This window comes from Bidens hawaiensis, unplaced genomic scaffold (assembly GCF_021521415.1).
Source record: "Bidens hawaiensis isolate Kalapana, Puna unplaced genomic scaffold, B.hawaiensis_p1.1 tig00045231_1, whole genome shotgun sequence".
Taxonomy (NCBI): Eukaryota; Viridiplantae; Streptophyta; class Magnoliopsida; order Asterales; family Asteraceae; genus Bidens; species Bidens hawaiensis.
Genome location: NW_027505930.1, coordinates 23817 through 44617, shown reverse-complemented (window position 1 = coordinate 44617; position 20801 = coordinate 23817). Strand labels below are relative to the sequence as shown.

Genomic DNA, 20801 nt, shown 5'->3' with positions numbered 1-20801 from the left:
AAGTTTGCGGGAACGGAAGCACGTGTAAGAAGTGTACGCATAATGTTGTTAATTGAGCGAATTTTTCGTTCCGCTTTACCGTTTTGAGAGGACGTGTGGGGACATGAGAAACGAAATGACATGCCATTTTTAGCACAAAAATCATGAAAGGGTTTATTATTATACTCAGTTCCATTATCACATTGGAAGGTTTTAATGTGGATATTAAATTGGGTAAGTATATATTTGTGAAAGTTAAGAAAGATGAAGAAAACTTGTGACTTATTTGTTAGAGGAAAAGTCCATAAGTAATTTGTGAAGTCATCAAGAAATAATATGTAATATCGGTGGCCATCGGTGCTAAGCACTGGAGACGTTCATAAGTCACTATGTAATATGTCAAATGAAAGACAAGTAGTATATAAAGAATCATAAAAAGGTAACTTAACTTGTTTACCAAACACACAAGATTGACAAATACTAGAAACAAAAGGTTTGGTTACAAAAATAAATTTGTGTTTATTCAAATGTTGTAAAAGAGAGATCCCAGGATGACCTAGTATTTTGTGCCAGAGGTCCTGAGAGAGAGCAGCAAAGGTTGTAGGACTTGTAAACTTGGTGTCAGTAGAGAGAGTGAGTGGGTAGAGATCGCTGGTACTATTGCTACGGAGGATAGGAATCCGCGTCAGGTAGTCCTTCACAAGAAAACCAAACGGGTCAAATTCAATAGAAATCACATTGTTAATAGTAAGGCGGCGAACAGAACGAAGGTTTTTAATGAGTTTAGGTGCATATAAAATGTTATTGACATGTAGTGGGGTGGGTAGGGCCACATGTGGTTTTGGTAGTATTGGGTGGGTTGATGATGGTTATTGGTTTGGTTATAATATCCCCTTCCGCGAGACCGTCTACAACCCCGGCCACGAGAGTTACGACCCCGACCTCTCTGAGATGTATCAAAATTTCCCCGGTTTTCATTCGATGACCCGTTAGATCCGCGGCCAGTGCTATTTTGAGTTGGGTTTTGGAGTGTTGTGAGCAAAGCCGTCCCGACAGTTTGGTTCGTGTTATGTCCGGCCCTCCTGGTCTCTTCTTGTGAGTCTAGATCTTGCTTGAGAGAAGGTAGGTAGTGGGACTGTTTGTCTAATGAACATGCCGATTACATCATATTCGGTATTTGTTATACTGTTAACAAGTTGTAACACTAGATCGGCATCCGAGATCGGTGCTTCCACATTCGCCAATTGATTGGCCAAGACCTTTAGCTCCTGGCAATAGGTAGAAATATTTGGAAAGGACTCAAGTTTGGTGTTGGTCAAGCGGGTTTTCAAGGCAATGGCTCGAGAAACTTGATTGTCTTGAAAGAGGTGAGCAATGGCGTCCCAAGCTTGGTTGGCCGTGGCTTTGGGTTTGATAAAATTCATGAGAAAGTTATTAGATATTGTACCATAGATCCATTGTTTAACGATCGCATCTTGGCGATCCCATGAAGCAAGCTCGGGAGGAGGCGGCTTGTATTTGTCGGCGGAGGCTGGAGTGGTAGAAGAAGATGATGCATCGGATGGAATAATGTGATCGAGAACATCGAATACGGTACAATGGATCATAAATAATTCAACCCATGAGGTGTATTGGCCGTTTTCAAGGTCTAGATTGATAGGGATGAAGTTTCGTATGTTGTTAACCGTAAGGGCTGGATGAATGGAAGCCATTTGGTGTTTGAGAATAATGAATATGGGAGCAAATGGAAGCGAAGAAGACAGTTGCAGGATCGGTAGCCGCAAGCAAGGATAATTTTGTTGCCTTCTCATTCATTCATCCGTAAGTTATATACAAGCAAAGTCAAACTACAATTTAGGCAATGATTTTTTTGGAGATAATCATGCCAATATACAATATATATTATTAATACAAATATATTCTCTAATATATTTCCTTTGAGTGAGAGGAGTGTAAGAGAGAAAAAATAAGTGATGTTTTGTTTATGTTGAGTTAAGATAGGTTAGAGTTTACCCAATAACCTTATTTAATTGAGAGGATGGATGAACAATGTATTTTTGATACTTTAATGAACGACAAATTCATATTTTTGATTTAATGCACAACAAATACAAATTAATTTATATTTATTTCAGGCACAATAAATACAAATGTATTCACTTATTTTAACTTTTTTTTAATGGCCAACAAAAAGTGCCTAGATACTTCGTATGGTTGACCCAATGGCAAAAGGTCACTTGGTCCAACCCAATTGCATTGAGCCCTTAAGCGCCTTAAAGATCTCCAATTTCATGAAAAAAACCCCGACCAAAAACTCACTGGTGGTAAAACCCGGACGCCATCAGGAACGAACCAAAGATCAGAAAGATTCCGATCTTTCTTCATAGAGCCACTCATGTCCTTCCCAAAGTGTTGTCTGTGCATGGGGATCAAACTTGAGTCTCTATTGAATAACCCATGCTTCTAACCACAACACCATTGGAAAGGACATTCACTTATTTAACTAGGGGTGAAGGAAGAACGTGTTTTTTATAATTTAATGCACCGTAAATTCGTATTTATTTAATGCAAATAAAATATAAATTAATCTATTTATTCACGTTAATATATTTTAATTATTTTTCATTAAGTGCGCCTCTTTTTCCTCTCACACTCTCGCTATGTACTTTGAGTGCGTCTATCGCCTTTGATCAATAGATTCGTTTGGTTTAGTCTAAGGATGGGCGTAGTGGGCTCAGCATGATGGGTTTGGGGTGGGTTTAGTACAAATGGGAACATCACCTTGCCCAACTTGATACTTCTTCCTGTTCGGTGTAGCGTAGAGACTTTGTATTTTAAACACATATGTTGTCTTAGACGTCTTATAATGAAGAGTAAATTACAATTCTATCACTTTTATATTTATTATATAGTAGTACCAGTTTTTATCCCCGTATTATAGTGATTGTTTTATATTTGTCATGTTTAATATTGTAAATATTTTTTTTTGGATTTTAGTTTAATTTATTGTAAAGATGTTTATAATATACTTGGACCTATTTTAATCCATTTATGTTTGATTATGTCTATTTATTGATTGAAATTGAACGAATCATCTACTTAATTTTGATAATTGTTTTTTTTTGTTCATATAAGTGTGTTTATTTATATTCGTTTTTGTTTGTTTGTATTCTTTTATTTTGTTCATATATGTTTGTTAAATTATGTTCGTTTATGTTCATGAACTATTCGTTATGGTAATTCAGATCCATTTATGTTTAGTTATGTTCGTTTATGTTCATTTTAAAATTAAACATTGAACGGATCATCTACTAAATGTTTTATATTTGTTTGTTTACGTTCTTTGTTACAATTCATATATTATTTTGTGAAATGTTTTCTTTAAGTCAAACTTAAAAGAAAATTATCACTAATGTAACAACTCGGATTTTCCAATTAAGATTTTATCCATAACCTGACCCATTTTTATGTTCGGAAAATTTTATCAATTAAAATACCGCATTTATCGAGTAAATTAACTATTATTATATTATTAAATAATTATTTATATAATATATAATTACAACTTTCACATCATGGAAATTTTACCCCAAACTAAAACTATTACCTCATTATGTTTTCACCTCATTAGTTCAGGGGATAAAATGCAAATTTTATTTATCATAACCCCAAAACCGTTTACCTAGGTCCAAACCAATACCCGTATACTCGTTTTGAATGAAACCCGCAACCCGCGTGTTTCTTGAAGCTTAATTCTCGTTATATAATTGGAATGGATCTTGTCATATCGTTTATACATGTATTACAAACCTTGCCGACTCTGTTGATTTTGAAATTAGATCAAATTTGATATGTATTAACTTTATAACGAACCGAAATCACTCGTTTGTCAATATACATTATATCATACATCATAAATCAATTAAACCTAGATACGTGACCCTTTTACCAGCGCCAACAATTACCCCATCTTTAATTACATTAATTTCTTGTACTTGATCTACCACTGTCGTCGACTGCTGTAATCAATTAAGCCTCGTATATATGTTCATCTTTTAAGTTAATCAATTGTAAGGCCCCGTTACCGGTAGCCCTACTTTCGTGTTGGATTTACTCATAAACGCAGTTCTAAATATCAGAGTTAATTAAAACATTCGCGGAACATTAAAAACATTCAAACCATTACATTCCATAACCATAATTATTGTCTTATCGGGCATTCATAGTCATTTAAAAACAAATCATAGTCTTGTAAAATAAAACATCATAGCAAAATCTTCAGATGCCAGCTTCGTCCAACTCTGCCATGTGTCCTCCTCAAGCTACCTGCCTCATTCTACTCACCGACGTGCATACTAAAAGTCAGCTACGCTGAGTGAGTTCTAGTTAATCACATACTCATACAATACCTTCTTACATTTCATACTTAACCTCTTAACTTTCTTTCATACACACATAAGTGCATATACTTTCATTCTTACCTTCATACTTTCTTTACATACATAATCATACGTTTTAAAGAGCCTTTCGCCCTATAACCTCACAGATATTTTAAGGGTCTGGTCCCTAACATCACAGATATTATAAGGGTCTGGTCCCTAACATCACAGATATTATAAGGGTCTGGTCCCTAACATCACAGATATTATTAGGGTCTGGTCCCTCTTCGTTACCATACAACCATGCCTTTCCTTAGTTTGTTAACTTTATCGCATTCATACATATAAGCAAATACATTATACTTACCTTATACGTAACACTACAACCTGATAGTACGTGCAATATCCGAAGATCGTTCACGTACTAACAAGCAATCATTCATACATTTCACATCATTCATATAAGGCATACACTTATCACTTAGGATAAGTGTATTAACAAACATATCGAGTATGCACACAGCCCCGAAAACATAACACAGAAGTGGGGCTAGAAACTCACCTGAATCCTGTTACGCTCTCCGTTAATCGTTATTCCCTTCCTGAGTTGTGCACGGCTAACTGTATAATATTTACATGTATCAATTAACTACTACAACTCATGTTGTATTTCTATCTTTATATAACCCACAACGAACGGGGGTCTGAGGGCAGCGCCCCTGGCAGCGGGGTCTAGGGGCGGCAGCCCCTAGCAGGGTCCAAGGGGCAGAGCCCCTGGCTGGGGTCGAGCTGCCAGGTCAGCTTGGAAAAATTTTATTTCCATTAACTGTCTTAACACATTTTTCATTAGGTTTTTAAGTTATTTTCTAATTTGCTAACTCCAGCGAACTTATCATTAAGCGAACTTAACAATAAGCGAACTTAACATTAAGCGAACTTAGTGTTAAACGAACTTAACATTAAGCGAACTTAACATTAAGCGAACTTAACATTAAGCGAACTTACTGTAAGAGAACTTAGTGTTAAGCGAACTTAACATTAAGCGAACTTATCACCAGGCGAAGTTAGTTGCAGGCGAAGTTACCTTGGCGAACTTGGCTGCAAGCGAACTTAAATTGGGTTAAGGCGAAGTTATCTTGGCGAACTTGGCTGCAGGTGAACTTAGCCGCAGGCGAAGTTGCCCAGCAGCGGCTACTGTTCGTCCTTAACCCCCATAATCATCTTCATTTTAACGTGTAACCCCTTGAAATGATATTAACCAACCCCGTGAACATTTCCATGATCGATATCGGGGAAAACTCGGCCCGGAAAAGTATAAAGTTTGAACCTTTAAGCTAAAAACGTTCAACACAAGATCTAAGGTTTTCTTTAAACGAACCGTACATGTTTATAGGTTCGTTAGGTTTGTTTTAACGTCAAGTTTGCTACTTTAATACTCGTTTATACCCGATCTTTGCTAGGTTCAAGTTTCACGGATAACCGTTCATAAAAACGTAAACTTTAAGGATAGAGGACATACCTTTACGTGTTTTTAAGGTTACGGTTAGCTTGGTGATGAACTAAAATCTTGTATCTTGCTTTCACGCTCAAGGTCCATTAAGTTATAGGCTCGGTTTGGTCTCGGATTGCTCCTTAGCTCGCGGCCGTATATGGTGTAGGAAGTATGTGTGTGTTTTTTGAGTGTGTAGAGATTAGGATGGATAAGATGGATGGAATGGAAAGGATTAGGGTTTAAGGGGGTATTTATACTCCCTTAAGCCCATAGACCTAAGGCCCATATTTCCTTTTGGTCCATAACTAATCCCATCTAATTATCCTACTTAGTCTTCATATTTTTCTATTATTATTATCGTTCCACTAACTCGTTTATTTCACCCGACAAAATAATATATTAAATATTACTTTAGAAGTTTCGGGATGTTACATCAATTCATGAAGCAAGTTCGTCTTAATCTGCATTAAAATAGCCCTAACAGTAATTGCACAATCATATCACGGATTGATCAATTTAGGATTCTAGGGTTCTTATAACTTGGGATTAATTTCAGTATATGCATAAATTTTATTTATCTCAGTTGTTAAACAATCTGCAGCTTAGCTCATCTGGTTGTTTGGTATGTGAGTTCTCCAGTGAGCCGGCCAGGGGCGCAGGTTCGAGCCCTGGCAGCCCACTTTTGTCTTTCAAGTTTTTTGTTTGATTTAAGGTTTTATTAATTAAACTATAATTAATAATAAACATAAATTAATATTATTTTTATGTAACCGACACCTTATATTGACGTTTAGTCGTCTTTGTATTTTTAACTATTATATATGTAGGATTAGGTTCATTTCAGAAGTGTTTCTTGTTGCAAGAAGTGCGAGAAATGAGTCTGACCAATCATAATTTTTTCTTTTATTTTGTCATTTATTTAATAACAAGGGTGCTATAGTAAAATATGCATCTTTTCATATTTGGAAAGACATAATGTATGGAGAAGTTACAATTAATTTTTCTTTTTGGTTTTTAAAATATAGCCAAATCAACTTATATTAAATTATATTTTTTTTATTATTTTATCAAATTCAATTTTGTTGATTTATCAATATTTTTTTTTTCTCGTAATTTGAATTTCATACATTTATCCATATAATAGTTCTTAAATTCAATAGCGTCGATAAATTACACAATACATAAATGAACATACACATGAACCAAATTACACACACACAATTCGAAATATCACCTACATACTACATATACGAGCCTATATAGTACATAAATGAACCTATACACGATAAAAATTATACATACACCATTGGAATACCACCTGCACAGTAATATATGAACCTATATAATTCATAAATGAACCTGCACACGATAAAATTTATACATACACCATTGGAAATACCACATACACAGTAATATATGAACCTACACATTTCATAAATGAACCTACACACGATAAAAAATACGCATACACAATTCAAATACTAGATACACAATACATATATGAACCAACAACTTTTTTTTATTTTTCATATTATACAACATATAATAAATACCAAATTATATTAATAGCCTACAATTGTAAAATTTTCACATACGCATTCGTGATTCCATCTTCACAATATGCATGTGTTTATAATACATAAATTTGTGTAGGCAATTTGAGAAATATGATTGAAGATATTATAGTATTTTATTAAAATTATATTTGTTTAACATTACTTTGATTAATAACATCAATTAAAAAATAACAATTAAAAAAATTTAAAGGAACTTTCAATTAGATAGTAATAATAACAAATTAATGTTATTAATGACTTAAATTTCAATTTGGAAAGTCAAAAAAACAAATACTAAACTACCCTTTTTAATTAAAATATTAGTAGATTAATATCTTCATAATTACAAGTTTGCCATAACTTTTCTAATCTATTGATTAAACATAATCAATGGTCCAGATTGATTTCTCGCACTTCTCGCTGTAACTTGACTTCTCGCAAGATCCATCCCCTATGTATGTATATGTATATATATATATAATATGTATATATATACACACACGTTTTTGTTATTAAATAAATGGTATAATAAATGTAAAAAAACGTTAACTATAATTTTCCGTAAACCGTTTTTTGTTAAAGATTCGAAATACGTTTTCATTTAGAATATTACATACTACATTTATATAGTCATTTAATATATTTATATAAACGTTATTATATCATATTATAATCAATTACTTAAACATTTATCTATTTAAACGTTTATATACTTGTATTTTCTTTATTCATAAGTATATTCAATTTTATATTAATCATAAGATTTATGTTATTTATTTAACTATATATTTATCTAAATATTATGTTAAGGATATTTGATATTAAATTTATTAATTTAAATTATTTAATTATTTGTTCTATCAAGTATAAAATTGATGGTATTTTGAAATTAATGAAAGTAATGATTTGTTCTTCAACCAAATGATAACACTAATATTGGTTTTGCAATAATAATCACTATAGGAATCTATCGTTCGAATTCATAATATTTTAATCCCAATCATAACTCAAATCACATCGAAATCTTAATTTAGTAAATCATGTTAAATCGTCATAAGTAATCTCATTACCATTAATAACTAGGAACCCTTGTCAATGCATCCGAGAAGCTCAGACTCATTTAACTTATTTTCTATCACCGTTTCATCTTTACTTGTTCTACTTTATTAGGTGAGTATTACACTCCCCCTTTAACTCATTTTTACTGTTTTGTCGACATATGCGTTTCTAATTATTTTATTATTATTTAATACTCAATTGCAACTGTTAATCATGTGTGTATACCAATTTACGCCTAACGTGTTATATGCTTATATGCTTATTTGGTTAAACTTCGTATACCGTCGTAGTAGCCATCGCTCAGTTCATCTGGCATCGAGCTTATCAACAACTTATTTACTTGCTTATTTGGTTAAACTTCTTATACCGCCGTAGTAGCCATCGCCCAGTTCATCTGGCATCGAGCTTACCGGCAACATATTTACTTGCTCATTTGGTTAAATTGCTTATCTCACTTGATACAATTTGCACATTTTTCTATACTTATTATATATTCACTTATATGGTGTTTTACTCACTCAACCTAGTGTTGACAAAATTATTGCATTTTTAACGCATATGCATGTCACCGTATGATATGATTATCAAGATTTGCTTGAAGAAACTTAGGGTTGCATGTTAGAGAAGAATATACAAGCTTTAAATTTGGATTATATTTTATTTGTTTTATTCATGAAATTTTGTACTTTGTTTATTTGAACCTTGTTGGATTATTTGAAATTGATTAATAGATATTATCATTTTAAATATTACATGATAGTACCTTGAAAGCTGTGAGCAATCAGCTCACGCCCCGACATTTTCGCCTTAGGTTGGGGTGTGACCACTAACGTAACTAAATCCATATAGAGAATTAAATTAGTGTTTGATGATAAAAGAGTTTCGCAAATAAATAAGATATTATAACCTCTTTAAGGGCTATCAGAGTTTGGTGAGATTCATGACTCGCTCATGTTTTTTTACTATAAAATTATTTCTTAATTATAAATAATATTTTTTTTTTAAAAATGGGATATTAATTTTTAGTACATTGAAACCGTATTTATAGGATTTGCAAATCATATCTTTGGTGAGATTGGTTTTTAGTGTAACACTTGGCAAAAAATTTTTGCTAATGAATTATGATTAGCAATTAAATATCAATTTATGAATAAAATCTTTTCTCATTAAGATTCAAAATCTTGCAAAGTAAAAAAAGTCCAAATTTCGCCACATAACAAGCATTTTGTGAAATAACCTCGAGCAGCGGGCCATAAACTAAATAAATTATTAATATGACTAAATGGCCCCAAAATTTTAAAATATATGTTAAAACATTAAAGATAATGTATAAACATAATTTTAGAAGGCTCGAATCGCAAAAACTGAAAAAAAATAAGTAAACGAAAGCCAATACAGGAAACTGAAAGGACCCGGCACAAACTATTTTCAGAAATAGTTTTTATAGTCTATATTGTCAGAAAATTGATTTCGTTCAAAGCCTGACAAAAATTACTAAAAACGGGATCCGATTGATTATCTAAAACTCGCAATACGTTAAACCGATTAGCCAAACTAGATATTATTTAACCCAACCCTTTCACCTCTCCCCCCCACCCATTTGGCCGGCCACCCCTTGCCACCTTATCCTCTCCATCTCTCTTCTCCCCAATAGCCTTCCACCATTCCACCTATCCAATGATTGCCATCCTTCTAGAAGCAATGTGTTGTAAGTAATCTAATTAACCCACATTACCTCTAACAAATTACTCATCAATTCTACTTCTCCCTTTTCCTCTCTATATTACGGCACACACACACACATCGCCATCATCCCCAAATTCAAAATTCAAAATTCAAATCAACACACACACACATTCAAGCTTAGAACAAGAACAAGATGGTGATTAGCAACTAGGAAAGATGATTAAGAGGAAGGAACACCACACACATTCATCACATTCTTATCTTCATCCTAGGATCTTCAAAAACTCAAGTAAGTTATAATTATGAGTTGATTTCTATGATTGAATGGTTATATTATGTGTTATTGGTTGAGATTGATCTTGGAGATTGGAAATTATGGATACGTGTGTGTGTGTGTATGAGCCGCGTGTATGTGTGTATGTGTAAGGGGAAGTATTGAACCCACCCATACATGCATACATTCATCATGAAGATCATATTTGGATTGTTGAGACTGATTAGAAGTGTTGTTAAAATATTGGATATTTAGGTGAAATCATGGATGAATTTGATGTTTGAGTTCGATGTTAGGATGAATTTTGGTTAGTTAATGATCAATAGGATTAATGATATGAATATAAAACATTGAATTGCTTGTATTGAAATTGAATGTAGCAAGAACATGTTCATATTTTGCAATTTAGGGATTTTTGGATTACTTGGATAATTAATGATTTTGATGAATTGATGAAGTTAGAAAGTGATATGGATCGATGTTAATTGATATTGAGAATAAGATGTATGCTAGAGGATTCATAAACTATTAAATTAAATAACAATACTTGAAGATTATTGTTGAAATTGTTAGATTGCTAAATAAGGAAACTTTGTTAGATGCATAGTTGATTTTTTTTATTATGGCATTAATACTTAGCATATATGACTTTGATAAATAATAAGGTAATTACTTGGATTAGGATAAAATACACCATCAAAGTATACATTGGATTATTGTATGGATCATTTGTCACCTATTTGCTAGAAACAGAAGCTTTGTAACTTGAATAATGGAAGCATCAAAATCTAAATAGAACAATAAGTTGCATGAAACTTTGTCAAACTAGTTGAATGAGATAAGCAAGATTCATACTTGACCATCATTGAAAGATTGAATCATTAAAGATTAAAAGTTACTATTTTAGGAAACTTTGTTGATTGAACACTTAGAAAATTCATAAGTTGATTAGTTAATAATGAGATACTTGAACTTGTGCATAGATAATTAGATGATTTGATGATTTTATGATGATAGGAATAATCATATGATTGTTGAATTGATTAAAAAAGAACACAAATGATTAAGCATGCATGTTAGAACATTCTAAATAGGAATAAATAATATAGTTGAAAATTGTAAATTTGGCTTGTTGTGAGGACCATGATGATGATTCAAATATGGATTCTTAAGTGTTATAATGATGTTTGTTCATATATGTATTGCTAAGTTTGATTATTGCCATTATTAGTAAACTTAAAGTTATGAATTAGGAGCTTAAATTGTTTTAAATGTGCAACATGAAATTTTGTGATCAAATATGAAAATAATGGTAAATTATATGTTATAATGTGTATACTTAGTTTATAAGATAATTGGTATTAACTTATTTGGTTTATATTACATGTCCCTAAAGTTATCAAACTGAACTACTTTATTAACAAAACTAATCAAACCGAACGGCTTTTTAACAAAAAAAAAATCGAACTGAACGACTTTTTCAACAAAAACTAATCGGACCGAACTACTTTTTAACAAAAACTAATCGAATCGAACTACTTAGTTACAAAAACTTATCGAATCAAACAACCTTTTTATAATTATACTAACTGAATCGAACTATTTCTTTAACTAAAATAATCGAACCAAACTACTTTTTTTTAACAAAACTAATTAGTACGATTAGTTTGGTTAAAAAAATTCGGTTCAATTAGTTTAATTAAAATAAGTAGTTCGATTCGATTAACTTTTGTTAAAAAAGTAGTTTGGTTTGATTAGTATTTGTTGAAAAAGTCGCTCGATTCGATTAGTTTTGTTAAAAACATTCGTTCGATTAAATTATTTAACACAATAGTTTGGTTCGATTAGTATAGTTATAAAAAAGTAGTTCGGTTATATTAGTTTTTGTTAAAAATTAGTTCGGTTCGATTAGTTGTTTTTTAAAAAGTAGTTCGGTTCGATTTGTTTTTTGTTAAAAATGTAGTTCGGTTCGATTAGTTTTGCTAAAAAGTAGTTCGGTTCGATTAGTTTTGTTAAAAAGTAGTTCGGTTCGATTACTTTTTGTTCAAAAGTTTTAAAAAAAATAGTATAAAGGGAAATTTTTATTGAGGGACTATCACTGAGCACAACCACAAACCATATGGACTCATATGAATCTTATGAAATGGCATATTTGTAATTTTTACCTTTTCATGGATGGAAGCTTAACGATAGGGACTCGTACAGGGCACTTTCGAAACTACATGGACTCAATCAGTTCAATATTTTTCTAGGGACTCAATGTGACTCCGTCCTAAAACCACATGTCCGTCCTAAAACCACATGGACGCAAATCGTAATTTTCTCTAATAACAGAGTCAACCTAAAAACTTGAAAAGATACGTTACGTGGGGCATCCCCCGTGATCTCCTTTAATTTTGCACTTGACTAAACATGGTAAAGTTAAAATACAAAGTGAAATAAAAATGAGAAGTGTGAGAAGATTAATTTGTGACCACACAAAAAACCCTTTTATAAATAAATTCAAAAAAATAATAAAAAAATCATAACTCAAAATATAAATAAAAAATTGAAAAATGAAAATGTTTCCGCCATATTTCCTTATAAAAAAATATTAAAAAAATACAAAAAAAAATAAAAAAATTGACGAAAAGACACAATGCCTAGATCAAAGACACAATTATGAACATGAACAAAGACACAATTATAACTAAAAAAGACATAATATATCGCAAAATATAACACAATGCCAAACAAAATATAACGCAATGTTGAATAATATAACACAATATAAAGTAAAAAAAAAAAACACAATATCAAGTAAAAAAGACGCAATCAATGACGAAACAAACACAAAACACAATGATTAAAAAAAGACACGACGAGTTTTTTTACTTTTTTTTTAATATCGAGAAAGACGGTGGAAACATTTTTGTGTTTTTACTTTTTTCGTTTTTTCATTAAATTTTGAGTTATGAATTATATATATATATATATTTTTTACAACTTTTTAAGGGATTTTTTTCATGTGACTAGAAATCCTTCTCTTTTTTGTTTCCCAATAACTTGACCCTGACTAAACAAACAAACTAACATAATAATTTGAAAACAAAGAAGATGTTGAACTGATCCATGCATGCATTGCATAGGCTTATTTTTGTTCCTTGGATCCAACTTCTTCCTCCTAGGCCCTAGGCTGACTTCATGGACTTCGGGTTGAACAAATAACAATTACGTGTAAGCCTAATTTTGAGAAATGTTACGGAAAAACGGTCCGGATTGGGTTGAACACTCTTGCCTTCAAATTGGTTCCCCATGCTTATTTGGTTTGGCCAAATCGGTTTTGACCAAAATTTGACCAACCCGGATTAATTTACTGCCCGAACTAGTCTGGGTGAATGAAATGATTTGAACATGTCTACCATCACCCATGCTGTATGAATACACGCCAAAATAAAGTGGGTAACAAAACCAAAAGGTAAATAAAGAGTTATATTGGGAAGTTAAAAGTGAATAGTAGAGGTGAAAAAAACCCCGAACCCGGAACCGAACCCCAAAAGATTACCCGAAACTTGTTTTTTGATATCCAGGATTTTAGTACCCGAACCCGTACCCGACCCTACCCGTAGGGTATAGATTAGGTATGCATTTCAGTACCAAAACCTGTACCCGGAACCGGACCCGATTTATACCCGTAATACCCGAAAACCGGACCTGTTCCATACCCAGAACCGGGTTTCTCCAATACCCGAAACCGGGTTTTTCAAATACCCGATCTATACTCGAAATTACCTGAAAAATACCCGAAAATCCCCCTAAAAAGTGTAAACCCTTAAAAAAATACAATCTATACCCGGAAAAAAGCCTGAAACCCCCGAAAATATGGTATTTTCAATACCTAGAAATATGGTATTCATATACTCGGTTTTAGAATACCAGGTTTTATACCCGACCCGAACCCGATGCATAGGGTATGGTTTTTAGAGACAATACCCGGGCTCGAACCCGACCCGGGTATTACCAATACTTGATTTTCCAATACCCGTTCATATCCGAACCCGATTCCATACCCGAAACCGGGTATTTGAAAAACCCGATTTGTGCACTTGTAGTGAAAACTACTAGAAGCCCCTGAAGTTCTTCGTATGGGTTGGGCCTAGTGGGCTTTCACTAATTCGCTTAGGAAAAAAAGATGTTACTAGTACTACGGTTGAACTTATAGATCTAACGATTGACTTTTTCTCAATACCGTTGAAATAGAAAAGTAACTTATACAAGAGTAACGAAGAACGCTAAAAAGGTGAGGAAACCCGTCTTTCTAAAAAAAGAAAATTTTCTATTTGTTTTACCAAGGTAATCAAACTTTTCCTGTCTCTTTAAAGTCACCAACCTTTATTTGTTGTTTTGTTTTTACGCATCTATCATGTTAGCAATTGTTAGATTATTTTTAAAAACACACTTATAGGATATATGAAACGGGATCAAATACATTTTATTCTTAACATGAAAACGGTGAGAATCAATTTGTTATGATTAAGTTTATTTTTATGGGTGTTTGCTACTATTTTTTGTTCGTATTTGCTAATTTTCAATTATGAGACGTTATAAGTATTTGCTTATTTATATTTTGTTGTTATTATTAGATGTTTTCTTTTGTTGTTATAAGTATTTGCTGGTATATGCTGTTATTATTTTGTTCTTGATTTTGATTCTTTTGTTGTAGTTTTTAGATTCTTTTCTTTGTTATTATAAGTCATTGTTTATGTAGATTGATATTGTAGTTGGTATTGTTTCTTACATTCGCATTTTTAAATAAATTGACATTACTTCCTACGTACTCATGTTAAGATCAAAATGTACATGAACCTTCTCTTAAGATATATTACATTGACAAGCATAATATAGTAAAACTAGGAAGGTGAAACACCAAGAGACACAAAGTTACAATAACGAAAGGAATCAAACAAAAGAAATACTAAGAGAAAAATATGCATAAACAACCCTGAAAATGGTTGTTCATCACAAAGATAACAAGAACTACATTGGAAAGATGTGAATAATGCGGTTGGAGTTCTAATTTACAAATCAGAACCTATAATTTGAAACTCAAGTCCAAAACACATGAGTCGAATTTGATGATGGTACTTGGTGATGGTGGTGGCTGGATTTTATCGTGGTGGTGGTGTTTTATTTATTATTAAAATTATAAAAACAAATCCAGCGTAATACGCAGGTTATAAAATGTAAATATGTATTGAACTCGTTGCTCATCTGTAAAACGAACTCAACACAACACATATAAAAACTCGTTAATAAATAAACACAAACAAATAATTTGAGACCTTAGCTAAAACAACTAAATACAAATTAATTCATAACATAATAAATGCACAAACAATGAATCCAAACAATATAAAACACTAAATAAAAAACCATGATCTAAGCGCACAATCAAAAACAATCTAAATATCAAACATGCATAAATGTGTACTCAAACACACACTTCTTTTTCTTTCTAAAACTCTAAATCCAAACTCATTTTATAATCAATATAGTTGAATTAGTAGTAAATAGGTTTGAGATTAAAATTGACGCTTTACATACTACAAATTTGCTCATAACTTTTTTTTCTTAAAAATCCTTCTTAAATAAAAAACGATTATTCTTTAGCACACTTTAGACAAATCTCAAATCATACGTTTGGACGCAATCGAGACTTGCGCATCTACTTACCGCACCAAGTCAGCCAAAAAGGTATGGACTTGCCACATACAAAAGCATAATGTATCCTTATTACCACTTTTGGCCAAGGATAAATACACTACCAATCAGTCCGTTACATGAACTATGATAGAGAAGTGAAAGTTATACTCCTAGCTCCATTTTGGGGGGACAAAATAATAACATTTATATACGCACATGAAATGATGAATCCAAATATATAAAATGAGTATCAATCTCCCCTTTCTTATGAGAGTATATTCAATACAATTTCAACCATCTCACATTCAATACATATACACTTCTATTTTTACAAACTCTACTTTTCAAATATTGTTGGAGGCTGATGAAGGAGATAGCACCCACTCTATGGCAAGGCTAACAAGTGTTTTTTTGTCTGCACCTAGCCAATTGATAAACCAGTTTGAGTATCCATCAATGATAACTACTGAAGATCCGTGTCCAGTTTGTCCTTTGTGACAAATGTTATGTTCAAACAAAAAATACTGAGTAATACGTAATGTTTATTCTTGATGACGGGGGTAGCCCAAAGTCTGATAAAATGGCTTTCACACATTAACGCTAAAATGGTTAAAAGGTTCGTTTTCCCGCTCAATTAAGGAAAACAAATACGTGAACAGTAAAAGCGCGTAACAGTAACACGTCAAATCACTGTTCACATCATCCCTTAGCCGTAAAAGAGGGGATATGCTCAGAAAAGTATTATTATTATTATATATCATTAACCGTATGGCAAAAACCTCCCGCGCATAAATGGGTCAACCCTCTACCAATCTGGAGGTTCATTAGTTTATCAATCGGACAAAAGGCTTGCATTCCTTTCTCTATAAAATGACATAACTCAGCCATAACAAGAACACACCAGATTTGAGGGTTAATATATACTCTCTGATCTTCTCTTCTTTCTGGAGAAACTTTACATGCTTCTTTCTTACTCCAAAAATTACATAGTTTCACTAAGAACTCGCATCCAAAACCAGTTCCAAACATCTCGATCTTGGATCCTTAGTGAAGAATAACAATAACAACTAAACTAGTGAACCTCTCTCTACGTTTTGCAAACATAGAGGGACACGACGACCTGCGTTAGGTTAACCAGAACCCTTGAAGCCTGTTAGCCTAACCAATCTATTCATTATCATTGGTCTTGTAATTGTTGTAGCAACAATTCTCAACCGACATTATAATATTTTGAGTGCATTGCCTGTGGATAAGAAAAAAAAACTATATATACAAAAAAGAAGTATCCGGTTAAACTTGTTTAAGTAGGAGTAATAATATAAGATGAATGACATCATATATGTATGATGATTTCACACAAGCCACTTTATAGTTAAAACGGACATTTATTTATTAATAGGATGATATATACTTCTGATGTTACATTTTAAGTCTCTTATATATATGAGAGTTTAAATAGGCATTGTCTCCTGTTTCACGAACATCATCCAAAGTCGATACGGTCCACCCATCGCCGATCAGCCAGACAGCCACAAGCCTACATAACAACTCTTATGACTCATCTTTTGCAGCTGGTTTCTGGTTATTATATTATTTATTTATTTTAGCATTATTATATGTTAGCTACTCATCAAACACGGAGTTCTATATATTAATTACTCATTTTGATTTGATATTGCAGTACGTTCTGTTCATAATTGCCATGATATAACGATTTGAGAAACACGAGAGACCCTTAAAATGAAATGAAATGAAATGAAATGAAATGTGGTAACGAATATTATATATAAACAGCAGACTGAAGACATGGTAAAATAAAGGGATTAGAAAAGATCCAAAATAATTTGTAGTTATTCAAGAAATCATAACTTCTTTTTACAAATTAAGAGTAATATGATCTATTATAAACACACCGTTTATTCATTAAAAATATACTCCGTTTTTTGGGTAACTTTAATTCGAATATCACTTGAAGAATTTTGTATCATTTTTTCTAACGTCAAGTTATTACCCTATTTTGTTCACTATACGTTTTGAACCCTTGTCATTTAGAAGCGACCCCACCTTAATAAACACATTGATATCATTGGACTACAAGCTCATTGATTTTTTAGCTAGTTTACTTTATTATGGAACTACGGTTAGAACGAAGATAAATCAAATAATGTATAGATACTGAGTACAATTAATATATCCAAAAATTTATAGAAAGCGGAGTTGTTTGTTACGTAGTCTACGTATACCCAAAACACATAACGCACGCTGAACGTACAAAGGAACACGTAATACACACACAACACATCGGTATACTTGAAAATAACATAGTATAGCGTCTTGAGGCTCTTATATAAGTGTAGTGTATACTTAGTATCACCATGCACATATCATCAACTATAAGTATTTAAATTATTTGTCGTAGTAGAAGGTTTGTGGACAATCTATCTAAAAAATGTTTGTTGGTGATTTATTGGAAAACGCCTAAATGAGACGTTTTTTTTAATCGCAATCATTCTAACTTTCAAATAAGGGTAATAAAATGATCCTACTACAGTAGAGAGACAGGTAAACGACTAAACGGGCAACAAGTTGCGTTGTCACCTCCTTTTGAATGGTAAATCCAATCGTACTGAAAACAAAGTTATCGTTCTTCAGATGAGTTACTGTGTACGACCCACTAAGACGTTGGAGGAATTATAAGTAATCGTCATTGTATATCTCGTCGATCGGTAATACCAGTCGTTGGTAATCTGTCAAAAATCAATCGTCCACCCCCAGATTTCCGACAAAATATCTTGGACGAAATATATATCACCAACGGATTACAGTTGATAATCACCTTCACTGACGGATCTAACTGTCAGTGAAAGTCATTCATTTTGTATATATGGTACAAGCCATGTTTTAAAAATCAGGCCATGTATACCGGTTAGTTAATAAAATAAATTTAACTAACCGATTTTGATTAGATCAGCAAAGCGGTGAAACCCACGGATTCTTATCGATCTTCTTAATTTGTCATCCGTACAGAAGCTGCCGGTTCGACTAGTGGTGTAAGTGTAACTCTCAAGTCTCAAGATACTGGTATTAACTATCCATGTGACTAATATGATTTAGATGATTTTTAAATAGTTTATTATTTATAACGCCGTGCCTTGACAAATAGTTAACTTTAGGTGTATGTTAAATTGAAGATAGAACAATAAAAGCTCATTATTATTTTATTATACCTTAAGACTAGCAACGTAGATCCGACGGACTTTCAGGATTTTGCTCACATCCTTCATTCCTTTTCTTCTTTAAACATGGGACAGTATATTAAGGGAGAGTAAGACAGATTATAAATCTTTTTCTACTCATCTTATTTTACTTTCATTTGACCAACTTTATTATTAAGAGAAGTTTGATGTATAACCAAAATCAATAACACAGTCTGATGAATAAAACAATATTAAATTTATGAAACTATCATAGTTTTGTAACTTGTTTTTTTTTTTAAATAGTGCCACAATCATCATGCCGGTTTAAACTTTCGATAATCTATCGATGGTTGTAGTATTCACTAAAGATTAATAACGGATGAATAGACCCGTATAGATTTTCTAATGTAAGTTAATTAGTTTGAAATGAAACAATCAAGGTTACTTTTAGGTTTTTAGACATGTTCTTTTTTTTTAATTGATCCAATGATCCAAATTATAAAGATTGTTAACATCTTATCAAAATATGTCTGAAGATTTTAAGAGTTAATGATGCATAAAATAGCTTACACATATGATTATTGTTGTAAAAGTTGTTAGGCGCTGCTAGATCAATTATCTAGGGAATTGTGAATATATACCCGGCAAAGCAGGGAGTACCCGGGGATTATTCGCCTTGTAATCGGCCTAGGCGGGGACTGGGGAGTACTTAGGGTTACTCGTTGAGTACTCAGCCATCTAAACCGATTTCTACAACACTGCATATGACTAACTTTACTAATTAAAAAAGAATTAAAAAATATATATTTTACTTGTATCTAAGTGTAAAAAATTTGACAGAAGATTGTATGTGTTTAAACCATGTACAAAACCGTGCAATGATATATTTCATACATGTAATGTGTTTAAACTATGCCAGTTAATTAATAAATTATAAATCATTTTAAATTATAAGAATAACTTTACAGTCATCTTATAGTAATTTAATGCTTCCGAGTTAAACATCTATCATTCTCTGTGTGACTCTCTCTCTCTCTCTCTCTCTCTCTCAAAATTAATATATATGTCACTAACTGAAGCCTGGAGGATGATGATGGGCTAAAAGAAAAGTTGACAGTAAGAAAGTAAGTTGGCCAAGTTTATAAAAGAAAAAACAAACAGGAGGGAAGCAGGATCAAAGGAAGAAAAGTTAAGCATAAAAAATGAATCAAGGTAAATTAAGTGGTATTCTATAACTTTTTTTACGCATGTGTAAATGTATATATATCAATCAGATTCTTAATAGAGAATGAATGTTCAAAACATGTAATCACCATACGTTATAACATATAGAAGAAAAAAAAATATGTTCAATGGCCAGTTTGAGCTCATTTGTGTCAATGACAATATCCATATGGATTTTGTTGGAAAAAGAAGTCCACAAAACAAATCCTATATATATGTTACCAAAATCATGAATTATATTGTATTAACATGTGGTTTGGGAATGAGATTAGT

The 20801-nt window shown here is 32.2% G+C and overlaps 1 protein-coding gene across 1 annotated transcript; it reads right to left on the bottom strand.

Moving 5' to 3' along the window:
* Window positions 1-1046: 1046 nt before the first annotated feature.
* On the bottom strand, window positions 1047-1691 carry LOC143615994 (uncharacterized). The gene has a single exon (XM_077088969.1). The coding sequence runs from the start codon at window positions 1689-1691 to the stop codon at window positions 1047-1049; it is 645 nt and encodes a 214-aa protein (XP_076945084.1).
* Between the last annotated feature and the right edge of the window lie 19110 nt (window positions 1692-20801).

Bases quoted from the DNA above. Each gene is read 5' to 3' on its own strand.
- LOC143615994 (XM_077088969.1), bottom strand. From the start codon at position 1,691: ATGGCTTCCATTCATCCAGCCCTTACGGTTAACAACATACGAAACTTC.